The sequence below is a fragment of the Nycticebus coucang genome, chromosome 18, assembly GCF_027406575.1.
Source record: "Nycticebus coucang isolate mNycCou1 chromosome 18, mNycCou1.pri, whole genome shotgun sequence".
NCBI lineage: Eukaryota > Metazoa > Chordata > Mammalia > Primates > Lorisidae > Nycticebus > Nycticebus coucang.
The window spans coordinates 27,109,378-27,122,973 of record NC_069797.1 but is presented as its reverse complement, the minus strand read 5'-3'; the positions used below and the strand labels follow the sequence as shown (position 1 = coordinate 27,122,973).

The following is a 13,596-nucleotide window of genomic DNA, read 5'->3' as shown; positions in this document are numbered from 1 at the left end:
TATCCCTTCTATATATGCATGCAAATATCCTCAATGAAATACTAGCAAACAAATTCAACAATACACACACACAAAAATAATAATCCATCATGACCAACTGGGCATCATTCCAGGGATGTAAGAAAGGCTCAACATACATCACAATAAATTTGATTTACCAAATCAAATCATAAACAGAAACAAAAATAAAGACCACATGATCATCTAAATAGATGCAAAAAAAGCATTCAACAGCATTCAGCACACTTTTATAATAAAAACTCTCAACAAACTAGGCATAGAGGGAACATGTCTCAAAATTATATTACATATGACAGATCAACAGCCAAAATTTCCCCATACATGGGGAAAAGTTAAAAGCATTCCCCCTAATAACTGGAACAAGACAAAGATGCCCACTCTCATCACTTTTATTCAAAACAGTACTGGAAGTCCTAGGCAGAGCAATCAGGCAAGAGAAAGAAAGAGTATCCATATCAGGAAAGAGGAGGTCAAACCATAGCTTTTTCTGACACTATGATTTTGTATCTAGAAAATCCCACAGGCACCACCAAGAGACTCCTGGTATTGATAAATAAATTCAAAAAAGTCCCAAGTTACAGAATCAATGTACATAAATCAGTATATGCCAATAACTGTTAACTGGAAATTCAAATCAAAGACTCAATAACATTCACAATAGCCACTTAGAAATATACTTAACCAAAGAAGTGAAAGATCTCTACAAAGAGAACTATGAAACACTGATGAAAGTAACTGCAGAAGACACCAACTAATGGAGAAACATATCATGCCCATGGATGAGTAGAATCAACATTGTTAAAATGTCCATATTGCCCAAAGTGACATACAGACTTGATGCAATCTCCATCAAAATACCAAAGTCATCCATGTAAACAAATGGTCTATAAAACCAGTGTATGGTGCCCCATGATCACATTAATGTACACAGCTATGATTTAATTAAAAAAAATAAAAAAAATACCAAAGTCATATTTCATAGATCTAGAGAAAATAATTCTATGCTTTGTTTGGAATCCTAAAAAAGCCCAAATAGCCAAATAATCTTAATCAAAAAGAACAAAACTAGAGGCATCACATTACCAAACTTCAAACTATACTACAACACTACAGTAACCAAAGCAGCATGGTATTGGTACAACAATGGAGATATAGACCAATGGAACAGAACAGAGAACCCAAATATAAAATCATCTACCTACAACCAACAACATACACTGGGAAGGAAAAGTCCTATTCAATAAATGGTGCTAGGAAAAATGGATAGCCACAGGCAGAAGAATGAAATAGGACCCCTGTCTCTTATCATTTACAAAAATTAATTCAAGATAGATTAAAGACTTAAATGTAAGGCATGAAACCATAAGAATTCTACAAGAAAATTAGTAAAAACTATTCTAATAGATAACAGTCTAGGCAAAGAATTTATGACTAAGACCCCAATGGCAATTACAGAAGCAATAAATAAATGGAACTTGATTCAATTAAAAAGCTCTGTGCAGCTAAGGAAATAATCAACAGAGCAAATAGACAACGTAAAGGATGGGAGATAATATTCATAATCTATATATCTGATAAAGGGCTAATATCCAGAATCTGCAAAAGCTCAAAGAAATCAGAAAAAAAAAAAAACTTATTAAAAAGTAGGCAATGGTTCAGCACCCATAGCACAGTGCCAGCCACATACACCAAGGGTGGCGGGTTCAAACTCGGCCCAGGCCAGCTAAATAACAATGACAACTGCAACAAAAAATAGCCAGGCGTTGTGGCAGGTGCCTGTAGTCCCAGCTACTTGGGAGGCTGAGGCAAGATAATCACTTAAACCCAAGAATTTGAGGTTGCTCTGACCTGTAATGCACGGCACTCTACCCAGGGCGACATAGTAATTCTCTGTCTCAAAAAAAAAAGAAAAAAGGTAGGCAAAAGGCAAGAAAATGGCCAGAAATCACATAAAAAATACTCAGCATCACTAATCATCGGGGAAATGCAAATTAAAATCACAATTAGATATCACCTTGCCTCAGTTAGAATGGCTTTTATTTTAAAAAATCAAAAAACAAAATAGACACTGGCATGGATGCAGAGAAAAAGGAATGCTTAGACACTGTTGGTGGGACTGCAGATTAGTACAACTCCTGTGGAAAACAGTATGGAGATTTGTCAAAGAACTGAAAGTAGATTTACCATTCAATTCAGCAATCACGTTACTGGGTACCTAACCAAAAGAAAAGAAGACATTTTATCGAAAAGACACCTGCACTCGAATGTTTATTGCAGCACAATTCATGATTGCAAAAATGTGGAACAAATTCATAAGTAGATTAACAAAATGTGGTATATGTGTACCATGGATTACTACAACTCAGCCATTTAAAAGGATGAATTAATGCCTTTTGCAGCAGTTTGGAAGGAAGCTCCAGTTCCTTCCAAAGTATCTCAAGAATGTAAAAACAAACACCATATGTACTTTCTAATAAAGTGGAACTAACCTATGAGCACCATATGGACAGAGAAAAGCAAAAGTCATTGGAAATCAAAGAGGGAGAGGGGAGGAAGAGCAGAGCCAAAAACCCACCTAACGGATACGGCAAACACTATTTGGGCCACATTTATAGCCCTAACTCAAGACATGTTATCAAAAACATTTGTACCACATGAATATTTTGAAATTAAAAAAGAAGTTCAAGTAAATATAATAAAAAAAAATTCAGCACAACTTTGGTCTTCCAAACTAACCAATAAAATTACTCCTAGACTTTAGACATCATCATAGGCACTCCTTGCTCTCCCTCACCTGTCCCACCCATTAGGTACCAATTTCTATGGATTGTTCCCCCTCTATTTTTCTGCATCTTTCTCTCTTCTCCATCTGCAGGGCCACAGCTTTCATCTGGGCCCTCACTACATACATCAACTTATCAAAACATGGTCCCAGTGCAATCATTCCAAAATCCCAATCTTATCCTGTCTCTCCACTGCATAACATCTGTTCAGGTCTCCTCCATCCTTCAGAATTACATTCTGCCATTCCTGCTTCAGCACTGCAGAATGAATTGTGGTTCCCCAAACAGGCAATGCTTTAATTGACCCAGGGCCTTTTTCCATCTGGCCTCCAGTATTTAGCAATCCCTTTTTGACCTTTTACTCTCACTCATCTTCAACCAAATAATTGTCCTTTGTAATTCAGTTCAGGCATCATATTCTTCATGAAGTCCTCTCTGACTGCCCTTTCTCTGTTCCTCTCTTAGGTGCTACCACAGTGTTAAGGGCTCCATTTTCATAACATTCATCATTCTCAGTAATAGCAGTTTTCAAAGTGTGGACCACAGATCACTCACTTCCTGAGACTCTTTCCAGAGGTCACTGACATAAAAACTATTTGCTAATAACGCTAGAGCATTATTTGCTGTTTTTCTTCATGTCAAAATTACATTGACAATGAAAAAGCCATAATGGGCAAAACTACTAGGTCCTTACCCTGAATCAAGGCAGTGGTATGGAATACTAATAGTCTAAGTTTCACATCACATACTTGCAGTAATTTTTTTTATTTTAAGGCCAGTTTCATTTAAAAAGGTGCTTGATGGCCCAGCACAGTGACTCACACCTGTAAGCCTACTCTGGGAGGCTTAGGCATGTGGATCTCTTGAGCTCAGGAGTTTGAGACCAGTCTGAGCAAGAGCAAGACCTCTGTCTCTACTAAAGGGAGCTAGGATCCCACAGCACTCTACCCTTGAGGATAGAGGACTTCAAAAAGTCCTTGATGAAGCAGGAAGAATTACTTTTATTACATTTTGATCCTTAAATACATAGCTTTTTTAATATGAGTACTCAATGTGAAGTTCACATAAGGCATCTCTGCTACAGCCAAAATATAATTGCTGTCTCAAGGAATAGCACATGAGTGAGTTGCAACCTAAACCAGCCACTTTTTTCATAGAATGCCATTTTACGTTAAATGACAACTGAAGGACAATGGTTATTCATGCTTGGATTTTGGGCAGACATTCATTGAAATAATACAACTGAATCTGTGACTTCAACCAAAACAAGTGACAGAATTTTTCAGCAGTGATAAAATTTAAGCTTTCAAGTTTTAAAAACTTGGAAACTTGTATCTGCTACTATAAGCTTGACAGTTTCCCAGGGAAAGACATTTGTGTTGAGAATAGTGGTGATTTATTTTTAATTAACAGGTAAAATTGTATTTACTTATCATGGGTATCATGATGTTTTGAAGTATATATACTTCACGGAGTGACTAAATCTAACTAATTGACATGTGCGTTACCTCACATGGTTATCGTTTTTCTGGTGAGAACACTTTGTACCCACTCTCCTAGAATTTTTCAAGAATGCAATCTATTAACTATAGCCACCATGCTGTGCATTAGATCTCTTGAACCTATTCCTCCTATATAACTGAAATGTTATATCCTTTGGCCAATATCTCCCCAATAACCCTAGTCGCAGTTAACCATAATTCTACTCTCTACTTCTATGAGATCAATTTTTTTAGATTCCCCATGTGAGTGAGATCATGCAGTATCTGTCCTTCTGTGCCTGGCTTATTTCCCTGACATAATGTCCTCCAGATTTACCCATGTTATTGCAAATGACATATTTCATTTTTTTTATGGCTGAATAGGATCCCAGTGTGTTACTACATTTTCTTTTCTTTTTCTCTTAAAGAATTAGCTTGCTCTTTTCCTTTTGCTCATGGCAGAAAAAAATAAAGTAGATTTATTTTAGCAGAGAGTTAGGTCGTGGTTCTTTTGTTCAATCCAACAGAATAATAAATTTAAACCATTATTCCCGATTTAAAGGTATAACATGACAGCATTTCTAGAATGCAACGAATTTTCCACTGTCCCAAAGAAATGCCAAAAATAACCAATATGTCCGTGTGCTTTATATTCTGTGCTTCTTTATTTTGTGTCCCCTGATCAGATGAACCAAGTGAGGATGATCTATTATGTGGCCATACCTACAGGAGAAAGCCTCCACCTGCACCATAGATCTGTTCGTGCAACATCTGCAAGAATGGGATACAGGTTGGTGGCACCTGCCATGTTTAGGGATGTCCAACTTCTTATCTCTGCTCTCCCCAGTCCAAAAAACTAAAAATAGTATGGGGGGAAGCAATGCTGTACCAACATAGTATCAACATAGCTATCTAGTATTATCTTGTCTAGAAGAAGAACAGATGGCAAGATCCTCTCCAACCCAGCAGCAGTTTGCATCATCTGGCCTTTTTTAATGGTACTGCAGCCTCTAGCTGCACCACCCTGAAAAGTCATAGAAAAAAAAATAATAACACAAGGCTAAATAAAGCAACCAAGGCTTACTTAGCTCCTTTGCTGGTGAGTTTGGAATGCTGGAATCCTTCAGGGACCACAGAGGTGTCATGGACAGGTCCCCAAAGCCTTAGCCTCTCTTGGAACAGCTCACCACAGGGACACAGCACTGAATTCTCAACCCTTTTGAGTTTTGCGGATCTCACAGAATTAATTATCTTTGATTTAACAGACCTTAAGATTGGCGCAACCTGCAGCTAAGAATAGCAGAACCCTACTTCCGAGGGTGCTGATGAAATTATAAGAATTCATTTCTCATGGTCTCTGCGAACAAGGAAAACAGTCAGGCATTACTAATAGAAAATTTTTAAATAAGTAGAAAAGGGGTGGGATGTGTTTATTAGGCTCTCTGTAGTGTTCTGTGACTGCAGCTTCCCGCAATAGCATACTGGCAGGATCCTAACTTGACCTGAAGATTTCAGCATTTACACTCAGAACAGACAGAAATAAGGGGTTCTCAAATACTATGAGACAAACAGAGAAATTCAAGCAGATGCAGTGATCAAAAGAATCCTCATTTAACACATCCAGGGTACGAAGCAATTTTCCTTTTGGTGTCTTTAAAAGAAGTTTTGGCCACGTTCTTCTCACCATCCACAGCAGGAGAGACCATGTGAGGCAGAGAGAAGCCTGACGTGACAGCCCCCGCAACCGGCAAGCACAGCCAGGTAAGGCCTGGGAGAGCAAGACGCACGGCTCTGTTTTGTTTCTTTTCCTTCCCCTTTCTCTTCTGCCAGTCCCAGGCTTTGGTGAGTTGGGAGTCCACCTCTCAAAAACTGCTCTATGATATATTACACCACTTTAGTGGCCAAAAAGGGCAAAGAAACAGATCCCTAGAATCTTACAGATGAGGAGAGTCATCGTGATATACAGGGAATGGAGTGCAGGAATCAAATGTTGTGGGGGGACTGGAGTGGTTTGGATATAATCATACTCCCAAATCATCCCATGATGAACCCTCTCACCCAGCCTGCAGCCTCTGCAGGAGACACACATGCACACACAACAGAGGACGCACACACTTGTGCCCGCACACAGGAGTAAGGCGTCAGGAGGTAGCTCCAACATACAAGTTTCTTGGTTGTTTATGGAATCTTCATCAAAGACAAGCTATATGTATGTATATATATATATATATATATATATTTTTTTTTTTTTTTTATTGTTGGGGATTCATTGAGGGTACAATAAGCCAGGTTACACTGATTGCAATTGTTAGGTAAAGTCCCTCTTGCAATCATGTCTTGCCCCCATAAAGTGTGACACACACCAAGGCCTCACGCCCCTCCCTCCGTCCCTCTTTCTGCTTTTCCTCCCCCCCCATAACCTTAATTGTCATTAATTGTCCTCATATCAAAATTAAGTACATAGGATTCATGAAAGACAAGCTATATTATTCGGCATTTTCTTCCATTTTATACATTTTATGAGCCCATGGTTTGATTAGGGGGTAAGCCTTCCTTGATTAATTTATTTTTCAATAAGGAGTACATCCGCATAATTCAAACTTGAAAATGTGCTGAAAGCACATACAAAAATTTCCCTTTCCCAGCTCTCATCCACCCAACCCCACACCTCTAATAGGTAACCACTGTTACTGTTTTACTGCTTATTCTTCCAGAAATTTTTAATGAACATATTAACCAATATAATGCATTATTTTGGAGAGTGGGATTTAAATGTTTATATTTGGGATGACTATGGGAATATGATTATATCCTGATCACTCCACTACCCCCACCCCCACCACATGCTTACTCCCTCTGTTAAAAGATCCAGACACTTGTACCTTACAACTTTTACTTTTTTCCTCCCTGGATATTTCTTTATCAGAGCACATGCATGGAGAACAGAAGTTCTCTAAATCTTATTTCCATTTTCAAACTTGAACCTGGATTCAAAGTCATCCAAGTTAAGTTCACCAAAAATGGTAATAAATATATCAGAGAAAGTTTTTGTCTTCTAAAACAGTACATAGATAATATAAGAATGATTTTGTTTTAAGTTGTAGGCATTATAGTTTTTTTTTTTTTTGCAGTTTGGCCAGGGCTGGGTCTGAACCCACCACCCTCGGCATATGAGGCCGGCGCCCTACTCACTGAGCCACAGGCACCGCCGGGCGTTATAGTTCTTAACAAGCCTGGGGAAATGTCTACTGGCCGCACATGAAAAACAAGAAAGACAATGGACTGAGTTTTATACAGAGGGTGCCAAAAAATGTGTACACATTTTTTTATGAAGTCATATACACATAGATCATGAATACATTTATGCCTTTGTGGGATTCAATGTGTTGATTATTTGTACAAATTGGAGTGCTTACATCCTACTAATTAACATAGCTTTCACCTCATTTACTTAATCACAGAAAGGAAAACACTGTAAACATGTAATACTCAGTATATACCAAATACAAAAGATGACTGTAAGTCACATTTGAGCACCTCTTGCAATTGCAGAAGTAAAACGTGATTATAATTTTAATACAGTTTTTTCTGCCAACTACCTTCTGTAGTTGGATGCAGGGCTGAGTATTTGTCAGGCAAGAGGTGGCCTAAAAGTTGAGACTATACTGTAGCCAAAGGAAGAAGAAAGGAGGAAACAAGACCCCTGCTCAGTGACTAGGGGTTTAAGAGGGAAAGTGGAGGGGAAATTGGAGCTGAGGTTTCTGTCTCTGCTAAGCCAGATGTGGTCAAGAGGTAAGATTAAGGAGGGGGAAGAGTCTGAGCCCTTTTCGATCTGCCTAAGTCAATGGGAGGCCTGCCCTGAGTGAGAGAAGCGAGGGTCAGCTCCAGGAAGTGGGGGAAGCAGAAGCTGTGACGGTCAGGCGGTAGCAGGAGTGATTGTGCTCACCGAGGCATCAGGTGAATGGGGCAGATGCAGCTACACATACGGTGCTGAGCCCCGTGAGCCACCCACTTCACCTAGAGCTCTAAGGGGTATGAGGACTGCAGAGACAAGCAGGAGGCCTTGGAGATTTCAATTGCTAGCAAAGAAAATCTAGGGATTAAAGGAGACCCACATGGGAGGACAGAAAGAGCAGGGACTTTGGAATTAAGCCATTGAGGCTGGATCCAGCGTGGTGATGCCACTGGCTGGATGTGAGTTGAGCGTTGGGGATTATTTATGTATTTTTCTATGAAGGCAGGGAGAGATATCCTTTTCTTTTAATTAAAAGTAATTCTTTTAAGAATATTAATTCTTTCTTTGATAAATGTGGAAAATAGCTTCCCACTTTTTTGCTTGTGTTTCTACTTTGCGTATGATCTTTTTCTTTAAAAGTTTTTAATTTAATCAATCCAATGTATTCCTTTCTTTTATTGTTTCTTTCATTGTTTTTTTAATAATATTTTTATTTTTATTAAATTATAGCTGTGTACATTGATATGATCATGGGGCATCATACACTAGTTTCATAGACCGGTTGACACATTTTTTTTTTTTTTTTTTTGTGGAGACAAGAGTCTCGCTGTACCGCCCTGGGGTATATTGCCGTGATGTCACTTGGCTCACAGCAACCTCTAACTCTTGGGCTTACGTGATTCTCTTGCCTCAGCCTCCCAAGCAGCTGGAACTACCGGCACCCGCCACAACGCCTGGCTATTTTTTTTTTGTTGTTGTTGTTGCAATTTGGCAGGGGCTGGGTTTGAACCCACCACCCTCGGCATATGGGGCCGGCACCCTAATCACTGAGGCACAGGTGCTGCCCTCTTTCATTGTTTTTTACATAGAGACGCGGACACCAATCCTGTCCTAACATTAAATAACTAATGTGCTGTATTTTCTACAGATATAGTCATATCTGTAGACATAATGCTTTAACCACTGAGTGCAGTGAACCATGCCTGTAATCCCAGCTTCTTGGAAGGCTGAGGCATGAAGATCACTTGAGCCCAAGAGTTCAAGACCAGCCTGGGCAACATATCAAGACCCCCACCTCTACAAAGAATTTAAAAATTAGCCAGGCCTGGGGGCATGTGACTGTAGTCCTAGCTACTGGGAAGGCTGAGGCGGGAGGATGGTTTGAGCCCAGGAGTTCAAGGATACAGGGAGGTCTGATGATGCCACTGCACTGCTGCCTCCTAGGTGACAGAGAGAGACCCTTTCTCTAATTTAAGAAAAATGCTTTAACTATCTGAAATTTGTTCATGGATGTGAGATGCGTACTGAAGTACATTTTCCCAAGACGTAACCAGCTAGTTCCAGCATTATTTGCTCGCACTCTCTTTGCCACCTTTAGCAAACCAAAGTCTGGTGAACACTGGGCTCTGCTTCTGGGTTTTATGTTTTTTCCCTGATGAATTTTTTTAATAAGGAGAGAAGCACATAGGAGAACCCAAGAGAAAGATAGTTTGGTGAAACATGTTCACTGTCAACGAAAGAATAAGATGTAAGGTGCTAGCAATTTTCGTGGGTGTAACTAAGGCTTATGAATTCACAGGGTACGCTTAGGAGGAAAAAGGTCACCCAGGGGAAAACTGATTCTACTGGTTAATTCCTCAGCTGATTAAAGGAGACCCATTCAGTTCCATTCCAAGAATTTAACCTAAGGCATTTGTCTCTGTAACTGTAATGTATCTTACATAGTCCTGTCACCAGGACTCTGTTAACTCAAATCTATGTCTGAAACTACTAATAAAATGGTTCCGGCTTTTCTCTTTGCCTGATGTTACCTCTAACCAAACTCCCTTTCATTCTCTCCATCCTTTGGGATTTATTTAGTCACATAATAAATTCTAACTGAGCGCCTATGTTGTACCAGGCTCAGGGCTAATGCTAGTTTGCAAAGCTGAACAAATTAGGCAGCTTCTCTGCCATCTCCTGGTGGTGCTCACAGCAGAACAGAAGACACTTGTGAGTAAACAGACACAGTCCAGGGTGGTGTGTGTTGTGATGAGGGAGGCCCAGCATCCAGAAGGTCACAAACATGAGTTTCCTGTGAGAAGATGAGTTGGAAAAAGCTTCCTAGAAGAAATGGCGTCTAAGGTGAGACCTGAAGTTTGACTAGTCTGATGAGTAGAATTGGAAAGACTATTTCAGCCTCAGAAAAGAACATGAGCAAAAGCCTAAAGGTGAGAGAGTGTCTGGATCTTTTCAATAATGGAAAGTATATTTGGTGCATAGATGAGAAGGGAAGGAGGGAGTTCCATGAGGAACTGGGGGTGTCTGTAATAGATGTAACATTAAGATTGGGGCCTTCGGGACATATTGAGAAGTTTGGAGTTTACACTGAGAGTATTGCAGAGGCCCTGTAGGACTTTTCAGGTGGAATGACAAAATCAAATTTGATTTTTAGAGATCTCATTCTCTCTATAGTGAGGAGACTGGGTGGCACATGGGCACAACTAGAGGCAGGAAAAACAATTGCCCAAATATAAGTGAGAAACCATAGTGTTCTAAATGATGGTAGTGGCAACTGGGACTTAGAGTAACAAGTAAACCGGGAGAAGCAGGTAAGTTTTAGCTATGTTGAGAAAGTAAAATTATCAGGTGTTAGTGGTTATTTGGATGTAGAAATGCAAAGGAAGAAAAATGAGTCAATAATGATGCCCAGGTTTCCACGGACAGCTGTGTAGATAGCAGCGATAATTATTTCCACAGTAGACATGATTTACCAATTCCAAAACCCATTTTCAGTTGCCATGATTTTTGTAGTATTGGGAAAAGAGGCTCATTTGATCTATGAAATCCTGGGTTCTGTGAATCTCATAGCCTCTACATGAACACCACAAGATCAGGGCCAACAAACACCTCCAGCCTAGCCCCAGAATGTATGTATTTGATTAGCATTTATGTAATAAAATAAAAAACCTCTTCTCACTTGCAAACAAAGATATGGTTTACCATAGAACTAAGCACAGACATTTGCAAATATTCAGTTGGACCATATGAAACAGCCATTTTTTCCTGGTCCCACACAGTCAAATATTGGAGATTTCATATGATTCAACCTTACATTAGAAGATCAACATTGAAATAATGCGCAATTTTCAAAGTTCACAATCCAGGCTTTATCAACTTCTTTCAATTAACCCAACTTTCCTCTTACAGAAAAATGGGATGGAAAAACCTAACAGGCATCTCAGAATTTTTCCTTCTGGGGTTCTCTGAGAAGCTGGAGCAGCAGAAGGTCCTCTTTGGGCTCTTCCTGTCCCTATACTTGATCAGTGTGGCAGGCAACCTCCTCATTATTCTAGCCATCATCACTGATGCTCAACTTCACACCCCCATGTACTTCTTCCTGGCCAATCTCTCTCTTGCAGATGCCTGCTTTGTGTCCACTACAGTTCCCAAGATGCTGGCAAATATATGGATCCAGAATCAGGTCATCTCTTACTCAGGGTGTCTATTACAGCTATATTTTTTCATGTTGTTTGTGATGCTGGAGGCGTTCCTCTTGGCTGTCATGGCCTATGACCGCTACATGGCCATATGCCACCCACTCCATTACATCCTGGTCATGAGCCCTGGGCTCTGCGTCTTCCTAGTGTCTACATGCTGGATCGTGAATGCCCTCCACTCCCTTCTACACACGCTCCTGATGAACAGCCTGTCCTTCTGTGCAGACCACAAGATCCCACACTTCTTCTGTGACATCAATCCCCTCCTGAGTCTCGCCTGCACAGATCCATTCATCAATGAACTGGTGATCTTCATCATTGGGGGTCTCACAGGCCTGGTTTGCGTGCTTTGTCTGATTATCTCTTACACGTACATTTTCTCAACCATCCTGAAGATCCCCTCGGTTCAAGGGAAGCGAAAAGCCTTTTCCACCTGCAGTTCTCATCTCTCTGTGGTGTCTCTCTTCTTTGGGACGTCATTTTGTGTTTATTTCAGCCCCCCTTCTACCCGCTCAGCACAAAAGGGCACAGTTGCATCAGTGATGTACACAGTTGTAACCCCAATGTTGAATCCCTTTATCTATAGTTTGAGGAACCGAGACATGAAGTCTTCCCTGAAAAAGCTAATTGGTGTTAAGAAAACTCATTTCCTTTAGCAATAGTGACTTGACATCCAACATAGGAGTCTCCATCCATCTATGTTCACCACACTAAGTGTGAGGAATAGAAGAGGAAGAGAAATTAGAGCCCTCATTTCCAGTACCTATGATCTGAACCTGAAATATTCATGCATATGCTACAGGACTGCATCAGAACAAAGCTACCATCAGGTCAGTATCATTCAGTATCATTAGGTTAAGTTCTTACCATTATTATGTTCTAAACTATAGCCATCTAGATTTATAGTATATTAATCATGAAGAATACATTTCATCCTTTATTATTTAATAGTATTGTTATTAAATATTAATACTTTTAAAACCACATAGGGCTACTCATGACCAAAATAAGAGAATATCAGGTTGGGACGTTGTACAGATATGTGGTCAAGAATAAAAATAAAAGACAACCTTTCTCCCAACATCACTATGACCTTGAGAAGTTGGATCCCTACCAATAGTGTTTCTGCTGCTGATACTGACCATGTCTGCGAAGCCTTCATGCTCAACGACTAAGAAGTGGGTCTCGGAAGGGCTTAATAGAGATAGAATTTTTAGACAGACTCACTGCAATGTTTTACCAAGCATCCAAGACCCCAAATTTTCCTATCACTTTAAATTTCACATGAAAGCTTCATTTTTGTCTTTGGAGAAACTTTTTCCAAGCCCATCAACTTTGCAGCCCCAATGCTTGCCACTTGCATAATGCCTGGCTCCATTAACACATGCTGAGCCCCAGTGGAATGGTTACAATAATAAAGTGAGGAGCAGGAAAGAATGGCTTATATGGACACTTCATAATCTCCTACCTGACTGATTACAAACCCCTCCTACTTGCTGCTCACCTATCCACCCCGTCTATCCACAGTCCTTCACTCTGTGCATCCCAATCGGATTAATCTTCCTAAAATATTGTTATATCACCATTAGAAATGTCAAGTGGCTTTCTACTACCTACAGAATGAAGTTTCAAACTATTTTTCCTAGCATGCGGACCCACTGTCACAAGTTCATAACCTACATGATTCACATTTAGCCCACACTTCTGTATTTCTCCCAAGATTAACTCAGGCCAATATTTTCAGAACACATTGGCTATTGTGGATGGTTACCAAAAATGACTCAGAAAACTTTGTCAGTAAAAGTTGTAGCAAGACTCTGCCCAATAATTTATAGTTCTAACCAATAAGTTTCTATAGGAAAATAAAATGTCACCAC

At 39.8% G+C, this 13,596-nt stretch overlaps 1 protein-coding gene across 1 annotated transcript; it reads left to right on the top strand.

The window, feature by feature from the left end:
• Positions 1-11,319: 11,319 nt before the first annotated feature.
• On the top strand, positions 11,320-12,375 carry LOC128571255 (olfactory receptor 1G1). Its single transcript, XM_053571007.1, has one exon. The coding sequence runs from the start codon at positions 11,434-11,436 to the stop codon at positions 12,373-12,375; it is 942 nt and encodes a 313-aa protein (XP_053426982.1). The 5' UTR covers positions 11,320-11,433.
• The last annotated feature ends 1,221 nt before the right edge of the window (positions 12,376-13,596 follow it).

What these genes read in the sequence shown, in the direction of transcription:
- LOC128571255 (XM_053571007.1), top strand. Translation starts at nt 11,434, where the DNA reads ATGGGATGGAAAAACCTAACAGGCATCTCAGAATTTTTCCTTCTGGGG.